The sequence below is a fragment of the Leucopleurus acutus genome, assembly GCF_964270905.1.
Source record: "Leucopleurus acutus genome assembly, chromosome: 2".
In the NCBI taxonomy this organism is placed as follows: domain Eukaryota; kingdom Metazoa; phylum Chordata; class Mammalia; order Artiodactyla; family Delphinidae; genus Leucopleurus; species Leucopleurus acutus.
The window spans coordinates 187,714,905-187,737,578 of NC_139143.1; the positions used below are offsets into that span (position 1 = coordinate 187,714,905).

A 22,674-nucleotide genomic window follows, 5' to 3' on the forward strand; every position below is an offset into this window, starting at 1 on the left:
TGCGATCTCAAGGTTTGTCCATTTGGGGCAGATAGAAGGGGGGAACCGAGGAGGGATGAGGATGAAACTTTGTTCCCTTTGTACATTTCTAGACCTTTTCCCTCCTAATTTCTAATAACTTTTATTCCATAGCCCATTAAATAAGGATCAAGAACCTGGCCTATAGAGATTGTTGGACTCTTTAGTTTTATGACTAGATGAGCTTTAAATCTCAAAATGAGCAGATACATGTCTATTAAGAAAATGTGATAATGAGTTGAACAAGGAGGTGTTTCAACATTTTAGCAACTAGGTGTTGAAATTCCACATGCTGTTTGGACAAAGGGAGAATAGTAATAATGAGATGTCTTCTCACTGAGCTGAACTGTTGGATGCCCCTGACGGATTCTCTCTTTAAGGACTATATTTCAGGGGCAACAAGCCACAGGTATTGTTGAAATCTAGATGCTAATGCTAAATATCTATGAAAGTCCCCAAAAGTTCTTGCTATTGTTATTTCTGCATTTCAGCAAAACATGTTGGAAAGTACACTCTTAGACTTTGGCAAATCTACAGAGAGCTATGTGTTGAGTCATGCTTCTCTTATCCTAGAAGTTTCTATGAATTTGCTACCTTTTCCATGGTATTCCATCATTAATTTTTCCTGCAGACCCTGAGTTATGATCGTGTAGAATTGTACAGATGATAGCTGAACTGTAGGTAATTCTGAAAGGGGAAACCACCTCATCCTAGGAATCTTTCACCTTTTGCAGAGTGGTACATGTGAAACCAGCTACTTTGATTAAAATTCTTTTGGAATCTGCTTGGTTAATACGTCTATGCAAGATTTCATCATGGGAAATTGCTATTACAACATAGTGGCTACTGTGCTGTTGGTCATGAATTTCGAGAGGACAAGATCATTGCAGGATTTCTGCAGTAACTGTTCAGCGGGTAAGGACCAAATTAACATGTGTGCTTGATTGGTTCTGCTGAAAACATGGTTCAGTTAGTCTGGTAGTCAGGGCGTATGAGCTCTGTTTTAATGATTTTTTTAAAAAATTGAACTATAGCTGATTTACAATATTGTGTTAGTTTCAGGCATACGGCAAAGAGATTTATATATATATGTATATTACAAGATATTGAATATAGTCCCCTGTGCTGTACAGTAGGTCCTTGTTGTTTATCTATTTTATATACAGTGGTGTGTATCTGTTAATCCCAAACTCCTAATTTATCCCTCCCCCGCAATAATGATCTTTGATTCATTCATTTACAAGAACCCGCATTACATTTCTTGAACGCTACATCTTAGCTGTGTGAATGCAGGCTTGTCACTTAAACTCTTGTGCTCCAGCTTCATCATCTGGGGATGATATGAGAACCTATCTCATAGGATTGATTGCTGGGAGGATCCTATGATGGGCTTAGATCAGTGCACGGCACAGGGAAAGACCTCAACAAATGTTAGTTTTGTGTGTGCAGACAGTGCTCAGACTGGGGGGTGCAGCAGGGAATAAGCAAGTGGCAGGAGGCTTAACAGAGTGGGAAAAGGCAGACACCTTTCAATTGTAGTGTGCCAATAAAGGACATTGATCTCCTGAATCCAGTCACTGGTGTCCTGGATTAATCATGAGAAATCATTCTGTTTTATTCAATAGGTAAAGGAAACTATTTTCTTTCCATTGATTTTTTTGTTGCAATATCTATATTTTGTTATTTTTAATTCTGTGATTATGCTTAGGGCAATCTTTCAAATGGATAATTTAAAACAGTCAATCAACAAATAAAGTCTATCACTCTGGTACCTAGAAAACGAATCTTTGTTTCATATTCTGGTTTTCTTGTGAACCTCACAATGCTTTGGGTGATGATGGTCCATTGTCAAACATGTACAGCTCTTATCTACCCTTTTTAGGTACTTTCTGTGGGAAAAACAAGCATGAGCTTTGCACTCCTTGTCCTTCAAATAGTTTCTCTAGCACAAGTGGACAAAAGGCCTGTGACATATGCAGGAAGTGTGAAGGTATGATTTAAAAGATATATTCTTCATCCAGATATGTGTTGGGAAGACAAGCTTTTATTCCCGAGTGTACTGATCTCTTTTGAAAATCTGAAGTGTCAAATAGGCTGGTTCCTCTGTTAATAGGAAGGTCCAGTAAAATAATTTACTGTAATAGCAACTATTGGTGGATTGAGCTTTTTAAATATTAGAGGAAATATTCATTAGACAAGAGAGAATTTTTTAATTAGCAAAATGTAAAAAAGTCTTCTATAGATATTTAAAAGTAAACTTTATACTCTGAGACCATTAGGACCATTCTAAGTAGAACAAGCATGGTTTTTATTGCAGAACATAAATTTGCTTCCTGGATTTGGAGATCAAGGGTATTATAACACTGGGGGACTTTGTAGGTGTTTTCAGGACCAAGAAAGCGTGTTCCTCCACCAGCAATGCAGAGTGTGAGTGTGTGCCGGGATTCTACTGCCTGGGAGAAGGATGTAACATGTGTGAAGAGGACTGTAAACAAGGTCAAGAATTAACAAAAGAGGGTAGGTTTCCTCTTCTATCTAGTGCCAATTTGTTGTCTAGTCATATGTTGTTAACTTAGTTCTTGGTCCTTTGATTACAAAATAAAACGTAGATTTGTAGAACATTTAAGTAATAGTAATGAACTGCTAAGTATCTGATATTTACAAAATTATTTCTCAATCAATGGAAATAATTTGAAATCACATTTGTTTTTCACCAGAACCATGCCTTTTCATGCATCCTATACATGCATATACAATACTCTATGTACAACTAGAATAAAACCTTTAGTCGCATTAAGGTTTCATTTCAAGAAAAACTGTTGAACAATCTATGTAGATTGTATTCAGTTAATGACTTTATTATGGGATTATGTTCATCACAAACTATTCAAGAAGAATTGTTCATCACTAATGAAATTCAGGAAGAATTGTTAGACAATCGGTACAGATTTTATTAAGTTAATGACTTTATTATTATGTGATCATGTTCATCACAGAGAAAGTTAAAAATGATTAAAATGCTTCCTTTTTTATTATTCCTTTAATTTTTACAAAAGGTTGTAAAGACTGTTCCTTTGGGACATTTAATGATCGGGAACATGGTGACTGTAAACCTTGGACAGAGTACGTATCATTTCTTTCTGCTTACAACATAAAGTATCTGGCTTAACTTTTCTAAAGACAAGGAATGTGATCACTGATGCTTTTTTAAACCTATCAAGTGTAGACATAGAATAACATGCAAATAGGTGGTATGGGAACAGTATGGGGTAATTGTGACTAGATTGCCAAAGTGGGCATTTTCTCCAGAAGTACTGCCCAGAACAATGAGGTCAGATTTGCCAGTGGAACTTAGCTACTGTCTGCCCTAGGTGTCCTTCTGTGTCCTTCCAATCTCTTTGCTGCCTCTGACTTTCCCCCAGTGATCAACCCACCTTCAAGTGTTCAGTGCCAGCATTGATAATGATACAGAAGAGGGTAAAGTATGTTTCCTTCCCTCAAAAGCTTTAACATAGTCTTGGGGAAACAAGACTATCACAGGTAATAAAATAGCCAACAGTGTATCTTGTACTCCTTTGTTCTTTTTGCATTTGATCTTCTTACTAGAAAATCATTTATATCATTATTTTACATTTACATTCTTATCGTGTGTTACAAAAGTATTGGTCCATAACAGATTAGAAAGTTGTTTTTGTTGTTTTTTGTTTGTTTGTTTGTCTTTTGACACAAATAGTTCAGAGCAGGGAAGTGAGTCTGCATGGACAGTGGGATCGAACTGGGTTTTGGAGAAGAGGTGGGTTTGTTTTAGATAAAAAGAGGCAGGGGAAAGACACAGGACAATGATGATGGTGATGTTGACAATGATGATGGATGGCTACCGTTTATAGGGAGTAAGTCAGGCACGTAGTGTCATTTACTCTTCACAACAGCCCTGGGACATGTATATCTTATTTTTCAGATGAGAAAACTGAGGCTTAGAGCAATTTCCCAACTTGCCCAAGGTCATTCTACGAAGGGACCGAGCCAGGGCTCAAACCCTGGTCAGTCTGATGCCAACACATCAGACTGACCAGGAGTCTCCTAACTAGTCTGGGAGTTAGGAGCTCCTAACCCTAGGCTAACTTGTCTGTCCTTCCTGTGTGCCAGAGATGGTCAAATATGCTTAAGAAGGTAGGGGTGAGAGACTAACCAGGCAACAGCCTGAAGTAAGCTGTCGTGGGACAGGACTCCCCAGCCTGGGAAGAAAGAAGAATCCAATTAGGTAGATAGAGTGGGATGAATTGTGGAGAGCCATGAAAGCCAGGTGAACATTGGTAGAAGCCCAGATGGTCAAGTAGAAGTTTTTCAAAATATCTTTGCTTTGCCTATGAACCCAGATCCACACATCTTTTTCACCAGAACTGCTTTCCTGGGTAGAAAATGTCAGTCGTTTTAAATTAGAATGATCCGTACCTGAATTAATGATTTGAACTCTTTTCATTGGACCATCTAAGCTGTTCTTTGGATGGGAAGTCTGTCCTTGTGAATGGGACGAAGGAAAGCGATGTGGTATGCGGACTAGCATCAGCTGACTTCTCTCCAGGTGCATCCTCCACCATCACGCCTGCCCCTGGGGGAGAGCCAGGTAGCTGGTTTGTTGCTGTTAAATCAAATGAATGTATGTGGCCATTCGGATTGGTGTCTAAGTCACTCCTGATGCCTTGCATCTCTGCCTCTAGCAGGCACCTCGACATGCCTTCCTTCTCTTACCCTGGCTTCAAGGGATCCATCCATTTCTTCGGGTGTTTCTTATTCACTCTGAATTCCACATTAGTAAGCAGAGCGAGGTGAGACTGCACCCAAACAGACACTACACCTTTGATAACGCCAAGTAATGGCGATTATAGAGTTCCATGTTTCCTATAGGCTAGAAAGGCCAAACCACTTAATTTCTGTGGGCTTCTAGGAAAATGACTAAAGTTGTAAAAAAAGTTTTCTTAACAAGCAGGCAAGTTTACTAAGATAGCTGGTGGGAGATGCCCAAGGCACGACTTCCCATGCTTAAGGGTTTACAAACGCAAATATAAATATCAGCATATTTGCAAACTTTTATTTTTGTCTGAATTTCTCCTTTTGTTCTGTTTTAAAGGTCACACCAACCGGATCATTATCTTCTTTCTTGTACTGACGTCGACTGCAGTGCTGTTCTTGGCGTCCTTCGTGGTGCTCCGTTTCTCTGTGGTTAAACAGGGCAGAAAGAAGCTTCTGTATATATTCAAACAACGTAAGAGGAACATAAAAGTGTTAGATATGAGCCTTTTTTAAAAAAAAAACTATTTATTTATTTATTTTTGGCTGCATTGGGTCTTCGTTGCTTCACGCGGGCTTTCTCTAGCTGCGGTGAGTGGGGGCTACTCTTCATTGCGGTGCACGGGCTTCTCATTGCAGTGGCTTCTCTTGCTGCGGAGCACGGGCTCTAGGCTTGAGGGCTTCAGTAGTTGTGGCACATGGGCTCAGTAGCTGTGGCTCGCGGGGTTAGTTGCTCCGCGGCATGTGGGATCTTCCCGGACCAGGGCTCGAACCCGTGTCCTCTGCATTGGCAGGCGCATTCTTAACCACTGTGCCACCAGGGAAATTCATTATGAGCTTTTTGAGGCTAGGCTTTTTACAGTAGAAAGAGAAAGATGATTTGTTTTAAGTTACAGAAGCTAGGTTAGTATAGCACAGTGGTTATCAAGTGGGACAATTTGGCCCCCAAGGGGACATTTGGCAATGCCTGGAGACAGTTTTGGTGGTCACAGTCTAAGCGGTGGGGTAGGGAGTGCTTTGCTCCTGGCATCTAGTGAGTGGAGTTCAGCGATGCTGCTAAATTTCCTACAATACACAGGACAGCCCCACAACCTTAAAGAGTTAGCCGTCCCCAGATGTCAGTGATGCTGACGTGGAGAAAGCCTGGTGATGGCAGCACATAATCCAAAGGTTCCAGAAAAATGACCACTTTAAGTATGCTGCAGCCTTGGGCCACTGTGTGTGTGTGTGTGGCCACTCAGCTGTGGATACAGGACACTGACAAAGAGGAATCAAAAATAACGTTGCCCCATGTAGCACGTCTCCTCTGGCTGATGAACGGCCTTAACCTGAACTAGACCCACAGCTAGAAGAAGGCCTAGAGAACAAGGAGGGAGCTTAAAGTGGGTTTAATGAGATGAATTATTAGGACACTGATCTGGATTAAATGAGAAATTTCAATAATGGATTCCATTCATGAAGCCAGATAGTATTTCTATAAGGAACTGGGCAAGTGCCTGGCACAGGGTCAATACTCACTAAATGAACGCTATTAACATTTATTCCAAAAGGCTTAGAGATGGGGGCAGTCTGCATTTTTCTTTTCTTTTCTTTTCTTTTTTTTTTTGTGGTACGCGGGCCTCTCACTGTTGTGGCCTCTCCCATTGCGGAGCACAGGCTCCGGACGCGCAGGCTCAGCGGCCATGGCTCACGGGCCCAGCCGCTCCGCAGCATGTGGGATCTTCCCGGACCGGGGCACGAACCCGTGTCCCCTGCATCGGCAGGCGGACTTTCAACCACTGCACCACCAGGGAAGCGCTGCATTTTTGTCTTTGTGGAGAACAGAACCATAGATAGCAGGCTAGACTTACTAAGAGGAGGAACGCTCTGAGAGCTGTATAGGAGGAGCTGTATAGGAGGAGCGCTCTGAGAGCTCTGTGATGTAGCCCAAGCCACCATAAGACTAGAGAGTGTCAGTTTGTGGGTTGTTAAAAATATAGGAGGGGAAGTATTAGCAAAGTCTTATCTAAAGATGCAGTACACTAATTTGTATAAAGTTTCTTTCTGAAAACAATATAAAACTTTTGAACATTTTGAAATATACAGGAAAATGCATAGGCATAAAGTTTAACAAACTGTAAGACGAACACCTGTGTAACTCTACCCAGGTCAAAAAACAGAACATACTCTGCTCCCCGGAAGCGCTTCTTGTGTTCCTTCCAGATGAAAACCTTCCTTCCACTAGTGCTAACCACAACTAGATTCTTACGGTGTTCACTTCCTTGCTCTTATTTATAGTTTTGCTACCTAAGAACAGGGTTTAATTTAGTTGCTTGTGAACTTCAGACAAGTGGAATCACGCTGTATCTGTTCTACATTTTCCTTCCCCTTTTCACTCAACTTTGTATCTTTATGATTCATCCACGTGTGGCATTTATCTTTAGTTGATGTCCAGTGTTGAATACTTTTCTCTTGAATGACTGTATCATAGTTTGTTTACCCATCTTAATATTCCTGGACACTTGGGTTGTTTCCAATTTGGGGCTCTTACAGACAGTGATATTTGAATATTTTTGTCTACGTATCTCAGTACACATAAGCACATGTTTCTGTTTTTGTTTTGTTTTTAACCTGGGAATAAAATTGCTGGGACATGAGGAATGTGTATCTTGGTCCTTAGTACTAGATTTACCAAACTGTTTTCCAGAATAATAGACCTCATTTACACTTTCACAGCAGCATATGAGAGTTCTTTTTGCTCCAACCCTTGCTACTACCTAGTGTCATCAGACTTCTTAATTTTTATCTGTCTGGTGGGTGTATAGCAGTATCTCGTGGTTTTAATTTGCATTTCCCTGATTACTAGTGAGATTGGACATCTTTTCATGTTATATTGGTCATTTGGATTTCCTCTCCTGCAAAGTGCCTGATCTTTTGAGCCTTTTCCCACTGGGTTGTTTGTCCTTTTCTTATTAACCTATAGGAATGTTTTAGTCTACTATTCATGTGCTGCAAATATATTTTCCGACCCTGTGGTCTGACTCTCTTTTTGAGGTCTAAACCTCTGATTTAAGCTTTAAGTTCTCACTGAAACCTCTGTTTTAAACAACTATCCCTCCCAGCTTTACCCCAATCTACAATAAAGGTCTTTATAAAATGATTTTCAAAAGTACTTATGAGTAATTAGTGAGTTTCAATGGAACAGTAATCCATTTAAAAATTTTTAGGTTATTTTTAAAAACTTTCTATTTTGAAATAGGGATTCACAGGAAGTTGTAAAAACAGTACAGAAAAGTCTTATGTGCCACTCATGGGGTTACATCATATGTAACTACAGTACAATATCAAAACCAGGCAACTGACATTGGCACATGGCGTGTGTTTAGTTTACTGTATGTCATTTTATCACATGTGTAGTTTGGTGTAAACCACTAGCACAATCAAAATACAGAACTATTCCATCGCCACAAAGGTCTCCTCCTGCTAGTGCTTTATACTCCAAACACTCCCTTTCCCCCACCATCCCTAACCCCTCATAACTACAGATATGTTTTCCATCTCTGTAATTTTGTCATTTCAAGAATGTTATATAAATAGTATCATACGATATATAAATGGATCATAAATAAGAGACCTTTTAAGACTGGCTTTTTCCCTTCAGCAAATGCCATTGAGATCCGTCTGAGTTGTGTTTCAATAGTTGACTCTTTTTTATTGCTGACTAGTGTTGTAAGGTGAGGTTGTACCACAGTGTGTTTTACCATTCACCTATCGAGAGACATTTTGGTTGTTTCCAGTTTATGACTGTTACATTAGAGCTGCTATGAATAATCAAGTACAGATCTGTGTGGACATAAGTTTCCATATCTTTAAGATAAATGCCCAGGAGTGCAATTACTGGGTCGTATGCTAAGTGTGTATTTAGTTTTTTAAGAAACTGCTAAACACTTTTCCAGAGGAGTTGTACCATTTAACATTCCACCAGCAACGTAGGAGAGTTTCTCCTCATCTTCACCAGCAGTTTGTATTGCAGCAATTTTAAATTTCAGCTGTTCTAATAGGTATGTACTGATATCTCACTGTGGTCTTAATTTGCCTTTCCCTAAGGGTTGAACATCTTTTCATGTACTTATTTCCCATCTGTATATCTTCTTCAGTGAAACGTTCCTTCATGTCTTTTACCCATTTTCTAACTGGACTCTTTGTTTTACTTTTGACATTAGAGAGTTTTTTATATCTCCTCGATATGAGTCCTTTATCAGATGTGAGGTTTGTAAGTATTTTCTCCCAGTCTGTAGCTTGCCTTTTCATCCTCTTCACATGATCTTCTGCAGATAAAAAGTGTTTAATTTTGATGAAGTCCAATTGGCCAATTTTTTTCATTTATGGGATTATGCCGAAGAACTCTTTACCAAGTCCTAGGTCCCAAAGATTTAGACTTTCTCCTACGTTATCTTCCAAATGTTTTATATTTAAATCTATGCTTCATTTTTAGTTAAGTTTTGTATAAGGTGTGAGAGTTTCAAGTCAATATTTTTAAATTATTTTTATTTTTTTTTGCTGATGGGTGTCCAACAGCTTCAGCATCATTTATTGAGAAGATTATCCTTCCTCCATTGAATTGCTTTTGCACTTTTGTCAAAAATCAATTGGCTGTACTTGGGTGGGAACTCTTTCTGGTTTCTCTCTTCTGTTCCACTGATATGTGTGCTTTACCTTCTGCCAATACCACACAGTCTTGGTTACGGTAGCTGTAAAACAGTCTTGAAATTGGGTATAGGGTAGAGTGAGTCCTCCCATGTTATTCTTCTTTTTCAAAATTGTTTTGGCTATTCTAGTTTGTTTGCATTTCTATACAAATTTTAGATAATCTCATCCCTATCTGCAAAAAGTCAGCTGGGATTCTGATAGCAATTGTGTTAAATCTGTATATCAATTCAGGGAGAATTGACATCTTTACTATGTTAACTATTCCAATCCATGAACACAGTATGTCTCTCCATTTATGTATATTTTCTTTGATTTCTTTCATCAGCATTTTGTGGTTTTCAGCATACAAGTCCCACACATGTTTGTTAAATTTAGGCCTTAGTATTTAAATTTAACAATTGCAGATGATATGGTATCTTAAATTTTGGTTTTGACGTGTTCATTGCTAGTATGTAGAAATACAGTTGGTTTTTGTAGTTTGATTTTGTGTCCTGTGATTTTGCTGAACTTGCTTACTAGTTCTAGGTTATTTTGTAGATTCCTTGGGATTTTTTACATAGACTGTAGTGTCATCTGCAAAAAAAAATAGCTTTATTTCTTTTCATTTCCCATCTATATGCCTTTTATTTCTTTTCTTGCCTTATTATTCTGGCTAGAATGTCCAGTACTATGTTGAATAAGAGTGGCGAGAGGGAATATCTTCGCCTTGCTTCTAATCTTTGGGGAAAAGCATTCAGTCTTTCACCAGTAGGTATGATGTGAGCTACAGATTTTTAGTAGCTATTCTTTATCAAGTTGAGAAAGTGTTCTGAAGATTTTTTTTTTTTAATCATGAATGAGGGTTGAATTTTGTCAGGTGCTTTTTCTGTATCAATTGATTTGTGTAGCCTGTTGAGATGATGAATGATATAGATTGATTTTTGAATTTCAAACTAGCCTTGGATCCCTGGACTAAACTCCACTTAGTCATGGTATATAATTATTTTTATATATGTCTGAATTCTCTTCACTAATATTTTGTTAAGAATTTTTGCAGCTATATTCATGAGGAATATTGATCTGTGGTTTTCTTTTCTAGTACTGTCTTTGTCTGGTTTTGGTATCAGGGTGATATTGACTTCCTCAGATAAGTTGAGACACGTTCCCTCTTCTGTCTTCTGGAAGAGGTTGTGTAGAATTGGTGTTAATTCTTCTTTAAATAGTTTATAGAATTCTCTAGTGAAACTATCTGAACCTGGAGCTTTCTTTTTGGAGCTCCTTAATTACAAATTCAATTGCCTTAATAATTATAGGGACTCAAGTTATTTGATCATACTGAGTGAATTGTGATAGTTCATGTTTTTTGAGGACTTGGTCCATTTCATCTAAGTTGTCAAATTTATGTGTTTAAGTTATTTATACTATTTCCTTACTATTTTTTTGTTGTATGCAGGTCTGTAGTGATATCACCTACTGATATTGGTAATGTGTGTCTTCTCTCTTTTTTTCCTGAATCAGTCTTGATAGAGATTTGTCAATTTTATTGAACTTTTCAAAGAACCAGGTCTTTGTTTCATTGATTTGCTCTATTATTTTTCTGTTTTCAATTTCACTAGTTTCTGCTTTTACCTTTAATATTTCATTTCTTTTGCTGGCTTTGGATTTATTTTGTTCTTTTTCTATTCAGGTGGAAGCTTATGTTATTGGTTTGAGACATTTTCTCTTTCTTTCTTTTTTTTAATGATATAATGACCATTTCCAAGGTTAGTGCTTTATTTTTATTTATTTTTTTCGTGGGGGGGATTATATTTTTTAAATTTAATTAATTAATTAATTTTTTGCGGTACGCAGGCCTCTCACTGTTGTGACCTCTCCCGTTGTGGAGCACAGGCTCCGGATGCGCAGGCTCAGCGGCCATGGCTCAAGGGCCCAGCCACTCTGTGGCATGTGGGATCATCCCGGACCGGGGCACGAACCCGTATTCCCTGCATCGGCAGGTGGACTCTCAACCACTGCGCCACCCGGGAAGCCCTATTTATTATTTTATACAGCAGGTTCTTATTAGTCATCAATTTTATACACATCAGTGTATACATGTCAATCCCAATCTCCCAGTTCATCACACCACCTCCCCCCAGCAGCCGCTTTCCCCCCCTTGGTGTCCATACGTTTGTTCTCTACATCTGTGTCTCAATTTCTGCCCTGAAAACTGGTTCATCTGTACCATTTTTCTAGGTTCCACATATATGCATTAATATACGATATTTGTTTGTCTCTTTCTGACTTACTTCACTCTGTATGACAGTCTCTAGATCCATCCACGTCTCTACAAACGACCCAATTTCATTCCTTTTTATGGCTAATATTCCATTGTATATATGTACCACATCTTCTTTATCCATTCATCTGTCGATGAGCATTTAGGGTGCTTCCATAACCTGGCTATTGTAAATAGTGCTGCAATGAACATTGGGGTGCATGTGTCTTTTTGAATTATGGTTTTCTCTGGGTATATGCCCAGTAGTGGGATTGCTGGATCATATGATAATTCTATTCTTAGTTTTTTAAGGAACCTCCATACTACTCTCCATAGTGGCTGTATCAATTTACATTCCCACCAACAGTGCAAGAGGGTACCCTTTTCTCCACACCCTCTCCAGCATTTGTTGTTTGTAGATTTTCTGATGATGCCCATTCTAACTGGTGTGAGGGGATACCTCATTGTAGTTTTGATTTGTATTTCTCTAATAATTAGTGATGTTGAGCAGCTTTTCATGTGCTTCTTGGCCATCTGTTTTGTCTTCTTTGGAGAAATGTCTATTTAAATGTTCTGCCCATTTTTCGATTGGGTTGTTTGTTTTTTTAATATTGAGCTGCATGAGATGTTTATATATTTTGGAGATTAATCCTTTGTCCATTGATTCATTTTGCAAATATTTTCTCCCATTTTGAGGGTTGTCTTTTCATCCTGTTTATGGTTTCCTTTGCTGTGCAAAAGCTTTTAAGTTTCATGAGGTCCCATTTGTTTATTTTTGTTTTTATTTCCATTACTCTAGGAGGTGGGTCAAAAAAGATCTTGCTGTGATTTATGTCAAAGAGTGTTCTTCCTATGTTTTCCTCTAAGAGTTTTATAGTGTCCGGTCTTACATTTAGGTCTTTAATCCATTTTGAGTTTATTTTTGTGTATGGTGTTAGGGAGTGTTCTAATTTCATTCTTTTACATGTAGCTGTCCAGTTTTCCCAGCACCAGTTATTGAAGAGACTGTCTTTTCTCCTTTGTATATCCTTGCCTCCTTTGTCCTAGATTAGTTGACTATAGGTGTGTGGGTGTATCTCTGGGCTTTCTATCCTGTTCCATTGATCTATGTTTGTTTTTGTGCCAGTATCATATTGTCTTGATTACTGTAACTTTGTAGTATAGTCTGAAGTCAGGGAGTCTGATTCCTCCAGCTCCGTTTTTTTCCCTCAAGACCGCTTTGGCTATTAGGGGTCTTTTGTGTCTCCACACAAATTTTAAGATTTTTTGTACTAGTTCCGTAAAAAATGCCATTGGTAATTTGATAGGGATTGCATTGAATCTGCAGATTGCTTTGGGTAGTATAATCATTTTCACAATATTGATTCTTCTAATCCAAGAACATGGTATATCTCTCCATCTGTTGATATTATCTTTAATTTCTTTCATCAGTGTCTTATAGTTTTCTGCATACAGGTCTTTTGTCTCGTTAGGTTGGTTTATTCCTAGGTATCTTATTCTTTTTGTTGCAATGGTAAATAGGAATGTTTCCTTAATTTCTCTTTCAGATTTTTCATCACTGGTATATGGAACGCATGAGATTTCTGTGCATTAATTTTGTATCCTGAAACTTTACCAAATTCATTGATTAGCTCTAGTAGTTTTCTGGTGGCATTTTTTTTTTTTTTTTTTTTTTTTGCGGTACGCAGGCCTCTCACTGCTGTGGCCTCTCCCGTTGAGGAGCACAGGCTCCGGACCCGCAGGCTCAGCGGCCATGTCTAATGGGCTTAGCCACTCCGCGGTATGTGGGATCTTCCCGGACCAGGGCACGAACCCATGTCCCCTGCATCGGCAGGTGGACTCTCAACCACTGCGCCACCACTGAAGCCTTGGTGGCATCTTTAGATTTCTCTATGTATAGTATCATCTCATCTGCAAAGTGACAGTGTTGTTTCTTCTTTTCTGATTTGGGTTCCTTTTATTTCTTTTTCTTCTCTGATTGCAATGGCTAGGAATTCCAAAACTATGTTGAATAATAGTGGTGAGAGTGGACATCCTTGTCTTGTTCCTGATCTTAGAGGAAATGCTTTCAGTTTTTCACCATTGAGAATGATGTCTGCTGTGTGTTTCTCATATATGCCCTTTAATATGTTCAGGTAGGTTCCCTCTATGCCCACTTTATGGAGAGCTTTTATCATAAATGGGTGTTGAATTTTGTCAAAAGCTTTTTCTGCCTCTGTTGAGATGATCGTATGGTTTTTATTCTTCCATTTGTTAAATGGTTTATCACATTGATTGATTTGCATATATTGAAGAAGGCTTGCATCCCTGGGATAAATCCCACTTGATCATGGTGTATGATCCTTTTAATGTGCTGTTGGATTCTGTTTGCTAGTATTTTGTTGAGGATTTTTGCATCTATATTCATCAGTGATATTGACCTGTATTTTTCTTTTTTGTGTGACATCTTTGGTTTTGGTATCAGTGTGATGATGGCCTCATAGAATGAGTCAGGGAGTGTTCCTCTCTCTGCTGTATTTTGGAAGAGTTTGAGAAGGAAAAGTGTTAGCTCTTCTCTAAATTTTTGATAGAATTCACCTGTGAAGCTGTCTGGTCCTGAGCTTTTGTTTGTTGGAAGATTTTTAATCACAGTGTCAATTTCACTGCTTGTGATTGGTCTGTTTATATTTTCTATTTCTTCCTGGTTCAGTCTTGGAAGGTTGTACTTTTCTAAGGATTTCTCCATTTCTTCCAGGTTGTCCATTTTATTGGCATAGACTTGTATGTAGTAATCTCTCATGATCCTTTGTATTTCTGCAGTGTCAGTTGTTACTTCTTTTTCATTTCTAATTCTGTTGATTTGAGTCTTCTCCCTTTTTTTCCTGATGAGTCTGGCTAATGGTTTATCAATTTTGTTTATTTTCTCAAATAACCAGCTTTTAGTTTTATTGATCTTTGCTATTGTTTTCTTTGTTTCTATTTCATTTATTTCTGCTCTGATCTTTATGATTTCTTTCCTTCTGCCAACTTTGGGTTTTGTTTGTTCTTCTTTCTCTAGTTCCTTTAGGTGTAAGGTTAGATTGTTTACTTGAGATTTTTCTTGTTTCTTGAGGTAGGCTTGTATGGCTATAAACTTCCCTCTTAGAACTGCTTTTGCTGCATCCCATAGGTTTTGGATCATTGTGTTTCATTGTCATTTGTCTCTAGGTAATTTTTGATTTCCTCTTTGATTTCTTCAGTGATCTCTTGGATATTTAGTAACGTATTGTTTAGCCTCTATGTTTTGTGTTTTTTACGTTTTTTTCCTGTAATTGATTTCTAATCTCATAGCGTTGTGGTCAGAGAAGATGCTTGATATGATTTCAATTTTCTTAAGTTTACTGAGGCTTGATTTGTGCCCCAAGATGTGATCTATCCTGGAGAATGTTCTGTGCGCACTTGAGAAGAAAGTGTAATCTGCTGTTTTTGGATGGAATGCCTTATAAATATTAATTAAATCTATCTGGTCTATTGTGTCATTTAAAGTTTCTGTTTCCTTATTTATTTTCATTTTGGATGATCTGTCCATTGGTGTAAGTGAGGTGTTTCAGTCCCCCACTATTATTGTGTTACTGTCGATTTCCTCTTTTATAGCTGTTAGCAGTTGCCTTATGTATTGAGGTGCTCCTATGTTGGGTGTATATATATGTATAATTGATATATCTTCTCCTTGGATTGATCCCTTGATCATTATGTAGTGTCCTTCCTTGTCTCTTGTAAGATTCTTTATTTTAAAATCTATTTTATCTGATATGAGTATTGCTACTCCAGCTTTCTTTGGATTTCTATTTGCATGGAATATCTTTTTCCATCCCCTCACTTTCAGTCTGTATGTGTTCCTAGTTCTGAAGTGGGTCTCTTGTAGACAGCATATAGATGGATCTTGCTATTCAACAAGGCTGTGTCTTTTGGTTGGAGCATTTAATCCATTCACATTTAAGGTAATTATCGATATGTATGTTTGTATGACCATTTTCTTAATTGTTTTGGGTTTGTTTTTGTAGGTCCTATTCTCTTGTGTTTCCCACTTAGAGAAGTTTCTTTAGCATTTGTTGTAGAGCTGGTTTGGTGGTGCTCAATTCTCTTAGCTTTTGCTTGTCTGTAAAGCTTTTGATTTCTCCATCAAATCTGAATGAGATGCTTGCTGCGTAGAGTAATCTTGGTTGTAGGTTCTTCCCTTTCATCACTTTAAGTATATCATGCCACTCCCTTCTGGCTTGTAGAGTTTCTGCTGAGAAATCAGCTGTTAACCTTATGGGAGCTCCCTTGTATGTTATTTGCCATTTTTCCCTTGCTGCTTTCAATTGTTTTTCTTTGTCTTTAATTTTTGCCAGTTTGAGTACTATGTGTCTCAGCGTGTTTCTCGTTGGGTTTATCCTGTATGGGACTCTCTGCACTTCTTGGCCTTGGGTGGCTATTTTCTTTCCCATGTTAGGGAAGTTTTTGACTATAATCTCTTGAAATATTTTCTCTGGTCTTTTCTCCCTCTTCTCCTTCTGGGACCCCTATAATGCGAATGTTTTTGCGTTTAATGTTGCCCCAGAAGTCTCTTAGGCTGCCTTCATTTCTTTTCATTCTATTTTCTTTATTCTGCTCTATGGCAGTGAATTCCACCATTCTGTCTTCCAGATCACTTATCCATTCTTCTGCCTCAGTTATTCTGCTATTGATTCCTTCTAGTGTAGCTTTCATTTCACTTATTGTATTGTTCATCTCTGTTTGTTTGTTCTTTATTTCTTCTAGGTCTTTGTTAAACATTTCTTGCATCTTCTCAATCTTTGCCTCCATTCTTTTTCCGAGGTCCTGGATCATCTTCACTATCATTATTCTGAGTTCTTTTTCTGGAAGGTTGCCTATCTCCATTTCGTTTAGTTGTTTTTCTGGGGTTTTATCTTGTTCCTTCATCTTTCTGTGTATGTGGTTTTCGTTCCACAGGCTGCAGGACTGTAGTTCTTCTTGCTTCTGCTCTCTGCCCTCTGGTGGATGAGGCTATCTAAGAGGCTTGTGCAAGCTTCATGATGGGAGGGACTGGTGGTGGGTAGAGCTGACTGTTGCTCTGATGGGCAGAGCTCAGTAAAACTTTAATCCACTTGACTGCTGATGCATGGGGATGGGTTCCCTCCCTGTTGGTTGTTTGGCCTGAGGCAACCCAACACTGGAGCCTACCTGGGCTCTTTGATGGGGCTAGTGACAGACTCTTGGAGGGCTCACGCCAAGGAGTACTTCCCAGAACTTCTGCTACTAGTGTCCTTGTCCATCTGGTGAGCCACAGCCACCCCCCACGTCTGCAGGACACCCTCCAACACTAGCAGGTAGGTCTGGTTCAGTCTCCTATGGGATCACTGCTTCTTCCCTGGGTCCCGATGCGCACACAACTTTGTGTGTGCCCTCCAGGAGTGGAGTCTCTGTTTACCCCAGTCCTGTCAAAGTACTGCAATCAAATCCCACTGGCCTTCAAAGTCTGATTCTCTAGGAATTCCTCCTCCCGTTGCCAGACCCCCAGGTTGGGAAGCTGACGTGGGACTCAGAACCTTCACTCCAGTGGGTGGACTTCTGTGGTATAAGTGTTCTCCAGTCTGTGAGCCACCCACCCAGCAGTTATGGGATTTGATTTTACTGTGATTGCACCGCTCCTATCATCTCATTGTGGCTTCTCCTTTGTCTTTGCATGTGAGGCATCTTTTTTGATGAGTTCCAGTGTCCTCCTGTCGATGATTGTCCAGCAGCTACTTGTGATTCTGGTGTTCTCGCAAGAGGGAGTGAGCGCAGGTCCTTCTACTCCGCCATCTTGGTTCCGAACCTTGAGACTTTATGTCTTTCTAATATAAGAACTTCACATTATAAATTTCTTTCTCAGTACTGAATTAGCTGCATCCACACATTTTGATATGTTGTTTTTTTCATTTTCATTCAGTTTGGTGTATTTTTTGTTTTTCTCTTGATTATTTAAAAGTGTGTTTTTCAGTTTCCAAGTTTTTGGTGATTTTCTTGTTTTCTTTCTGCTGTTGATGTGTATTTTAATTCCACTATAATAAGAGGACACTCTCTGTATGATTTCTTTTAAATTTGCTGAGGTTTGGTTCATGGTCCAGGTTACTGTCTATCTTGGTCTCTGTTCTATAGACACTTGAAAAGATGGGTGGAGTGTTCTTAAATGTTGATTTGATCCTGTTGATTGATGATGTTGTTGAGTTCTGCTATATCCTTGCTGATTTTCTGTCAAGTTTTTCTATCAACTCTTGGGAGAAGGCCATTTAATTCTTCAAATATAATTCTGGATTTGTATATTTCTCATTTCAGTTTTGTCAGTTTTGTTTCACCTATTTTGTAGCTCTGTTGCTTGTTGTATACATATTTAGTACTGCTATGCCTTCTTGGTTAATTAACTCTTATAATTATGTAAGGTCCCTCTCTATGTCTGGTTTTCTTTACTCTGAAGTCTACTTTATCTGATAGTAATACAGCCACTCCTGCTTTTTTAAAAATTAATAATATACATGGTATATCTTTTTCCATCCTTTTACTTTCAACCTTCCCACATTTTTATATTTGAAGTGAATTTCTTATAGACTACATACAATGGTCACACTACTAATTTCTATCTTTTGATTGGTACATTTAAACAATGTACATTTACTGTAATTATTTATATGATAGGGCTCGAGATGTTATTTTATTTTTTGTTTTCTGTTTGCTTTCTCTGGCTTTCATTTCTCTGTTTTCTTTTTCTGCATTCCTGTGGATTACTTGAACAATATTTTAGAATTCAATTTTGATTTACATTTTTTTTTTTTTTTTGCGGTACGCGGGCCCCTCACTGCTGCAGCCTCTCCCGTTGCGGAGCACAGGCTCTGGACATGCAGGCCCAGCAGCCATGGCCCACGGGCCAAGCTGCTCCATGGCACATGGGATCCTCCTGGACCAGGACATGAACCCGCGTCCCCTGCATCGGCAGGCGGACTCTCAACCACTGCGTCACCAGGGAAGCCCTCTTTATATTTTTCGAGTGTATCTCTGTATAGCTCTTGTGTGGTTGCTCTAAGTATCATACATATTTATATAGACTACATCAACATTTTAACAGTTTGAAAAAAGTATAGAAATCTTACCTCCTTTTACATCCTTTTAACCTCTTCCAATTTATAATATACTTGCCTAAAATATTTCTGCTACATGCTTTGAGAACCATCTTAGTGTTATAATTTTTGCTTCAACCATCAAACATAATTTAGAAAACTCAAGAGAAAGAAAGTTTATTTTATTTACCCATATATTTGCTCATTCTGTTGTTCTTTCTTCCTTCCTGATGTTCCAAGATACCTTTTTTTTAATCATCTCTCTTCTGTTCAGAGAATTTTCTTGAGCCATTCTTTTAGGGTAGGCTTTCTTTTGTCTGAAAATTTCTTGATTTCCCCTTCACTCCTGAAAGATATTTTCACTGGATATAGAATTTGGGCTTGAGAGTTCTTTTCTTTCAGCATTTGAAAACTGTTGTGCTACTTCTTCTGGTCTGCCTGGTTTCTGGTAAGAAATTCACTGTCATTCAATTTGTTTTTCCCCTATAAGTGATGTGTTGCTTCTCGCTGGCTGCTTTCAAGATTTCTTTCTTTCTTTCTTTCTTTTTTTCTTTTTTTGGTTTTTTGTTTTCCAAACTTAAACTACAATGTATCTTGGTGTGGATTTCTTTGGATTATCCTGTTTAGCATTCACTTAGCTTCCTGAATCTGTAGATTTATGACTTTTTCCAGATTTGGGAAATTTTTGGCCATTATTCCTTCAAATACTTTTTCAGCCCTATCTCTTTCTCTTCTTCTTCAAGGACTCCAATGTCATGATATTAAGTTCTTTTTGGCTATAGCCCCACATGTCTCTGAGGCTTTGTTCATTTTTTCCCCCAGTCTTTTCTCTCTGTTGTTCACATTGAGTAATGATTCTTTCCTTTGTCTTCTCCATTCTTGCGCTGAGCCCATTCATTGATATTTTACATTTTGGTTATTGCAATTTTTCAGTTCTAAAATTGTCACCTGGTTCTTTTTTAAAATTTTCTTTTCTTTTTTTAATTTGTTTCAAATGTGTTCCCAATTGCTTGTTGAAGCTTCTTTTTTTTTTACCATGCCACGCAGCTTGTGGGATCTTAGTTCCCCCAACCAGGGATTGAACTTGGGCCCTCAGCAGTGAAACTGCTGAGTCCTAGCCACTGGACCATCAGGGAATTCCGTGAGGCATCTTTATGATGGCTGCTTTAACGTCCTTGCCAGATAACTCTAACATCTATATCACCTAGATGCTAGCATCTGTTGCCTTTTCTTATTCAAGTTGAGATCTTCCTGGTTCTTAGAATGACAAGTGATTTTTAAAAAAATTGAAACCTAGACATTGGCTATGATGTTATCAGACTTTGGATATAATTGAAAGTTGGTGTTTATTCAGGGTTCCTCTAGCACCACTCTGGCAGAGGAAGGAGGACGCTGCCAGGTGGAGGTGGAAGTCCAGGTTCTCTACTAGACCTCCTGGGGGTGGTAGATCCTTGTTATTGCTCCCCACTAAGCTCCCACTGATACTACCCTGTCTGGGATGAGGAAAGATACTTTGTCCCTGCTCCCCACATGGTTTCCACTGACACTGAATGGGTGGGGGGTGGGGTGGCCTTGTTACTGTTGAGTGGTGGTGAAGTCCTAGCTCTCCAATCGGACTCCTCTGATGCGGCCCCAGTGAGGATGTGGCAGTGAGCCTTGATAGAGCTTGGCAAGGGTGTAAGTCTATGCTTTCTACTGTGTCTTTAGTGGTGTGCTTGGGTGTGGGTCCATGGTTTTTTTTGCTAAAGTAGAGCTGTGATTATCTAAAAGCTTTTAGTCTTGTTACTCTGCTCTTTTCCTGGTTTCATAGCTAGAGAGATCAGACTTTTCTTGGGGCATTTTTTTTTTTATTAGCCTACTTCTCTAGTTCCCAGTCTGGGACATGTGAAACAGAGAGAATACTCAGGGAACTTAAGGCCATATTTCTCCTTGGGTTCCAAGCTCCTTAACTGGTCTGCTTTCTTGCCACCTTTCAGATTCCTCTTATGTTTGTTATACATAAAACGTCCAGCCTTTTCAGCAATACTTGGCAGGAAGAATAGGGAAAAGTATGACTACTGTATCTTTCCAGAAGCAGATTTCCATTTAAAAATTCATCTTTGATGCTATTTCAAAGGAAAAGAACGTCTCATTGGTATTCCTGGATGTCTTGCCAGGTTTTCATAAGTTCTTGGAGATAGTGTGCTTGTTGGGTTTTGGTTATTTTTTATAGTAACAAGCAAGTAAAATTGGGGTAGGACCTTTTGCTTTGACAGGCTATAAAAATAATTTATATTTACTGGTGGGCTTGGGTGTGGGGATATAGTTATATATGTGTGTATGTGTATATATATATATGTATATATATATATAATTTAATATATATTTTAGGATTGAAAGTTGCTCGACAATAACACAAATACTATACACTACCATGTAAATGAAAATCTGGAAGCTAGTGCACAAATCAGTTCTTTACTTACTAATTGATGGAAGCAGTGGGAGTAACTTTAAAATCTCGATGCCATAAGCATTTCATTCAAAAGAAGCCATCTAATGTGTAATCTAAGTAACCCTCAAGACTAAAACATGTGCTGCTGAATTGAAACTACAGTTACGTTTGGCACATGACTAACTTTATGCTATAATGATTCATGCTCAAGACTGTTTTTAGCCTTTGTAGACAATAAAGAAACTAGTATTTTTCAGGACCAATAAAAAAGTATTTGGTAAAATGAAAAAAAATCTTAAATAATCCCGAAAAAACATTTATACTTGCTCTTACCTCTCTTGCTGATGAGTTGGTTCAAACTGAAGTTGAAAATGTTTGCTGCTGAGAGATGTTCTGCAAATGGGATGTATGGAAAATGAATGTTAAATGATTCAAACAGACAACAAAAGATAACTCTCTTTTCAATTACTTTTTAGCATTTATGAGACCAGTACAAACAGCCCAAGAGGAAGATGCCTGCAGTTGCCGGTTTCCAGAAGAAGAGGAAGGAGTGTGTGAACTGTGAAGAGGAAATCCACAGTTGTGTTGGAACTCTCTTGAGAAGAATCACAGGAGAAATATGAGGGATCCCACTACCGTACCTTTCAAATTTAAAAACTCCATACTGGATAATACCAACAGTTACCCTAACAAGTTTTTTTTTTTTAATGCTAACGACTTGGCCTTTCAAGATGTACCACTTTTAACAGAACAGAAAAATGGGACAGAAATGGTGGTAAAAGTGATGTTTTCTAGATACTGCTTAAGAGGTTTGGGCTAGTTTTCTTGAAATCCAAAGAGAATTATATTTTAAATTTAATCATGTAGGCCAATCGTGCAGCTAAAATTATAATCAAAAATCAATTCTATTTTTTTTTTTTGGTGCTAATATGACATATGGCAATAGCCATAAGATGCAGGCACTATCCCCCATCAAATTTTCCATGGGTTCAATCATTCAACACAAGACATCCTCCATTGTCAGGGGAGAATGAGGACAGTCATCATCATTGCCCAAGTTTGGGGTCAAGAGCAAAAAACTAAAAAATAACAGACCTTGGGACTTCCCTGGTGGTCCAGTGGTTAAGCCACCTCACTCCCAATGCAGGGGGTACAGGTTCAATCCCAGGTCAGGGAACTAAGAGCCTACATGCTGCACAATGTGGCCAAAACCAACCAAACAAACAAATGAACAAAAGAAGAAAAAGCAGACCTTGAGGAACAGTTTTGGAAAGAGTCAAATGTCCCTGCATATCCTTGGTCCTCTCCATCTTCCCATCTTCTGCCTTTGTCCTACTCCCCTCTGAGCCACAGCTTACTTTTTATTTTATTCTTAAAAACTTTAGCAGTAATATTTTATATACATAAACTAGCAAATG

The 22,674-nt window shown here is 38.5% G+C and overlaps 1 protein-coding gene across 1 annotated transcript; it reads left to right on the forward strand.

The window, feature by feature from the left end:
- Nucleotides 1-758: 758 nt before the first annotated feature.
- On the forward strand, nt 759-21,821 carry TNFRSF9 (TNF receptor superfamily member 9; the record flags this gene model as incomplete). Its single annotated transcript, XM_082833462.1, has 7 exons — nt 759-933; nt 1,901-2,008; nt 2,398-2,535; nt 3,075-3,141; nt 4,512-4,642; nt 5,147-5,281; nt 21,733-21,821. The coding sequence occupies exons 1-7, from the start codon at nt 819-821 to the stop codon at nt 21,819-21,821; spliced, it is 783 nt and encodes a 260-aa protein (XP_082689588.1). The 5' UTR covers nt 759-818.
- Between the last annotated feature and the right edge of the window lie 853 nt (nt 21,822-22,674).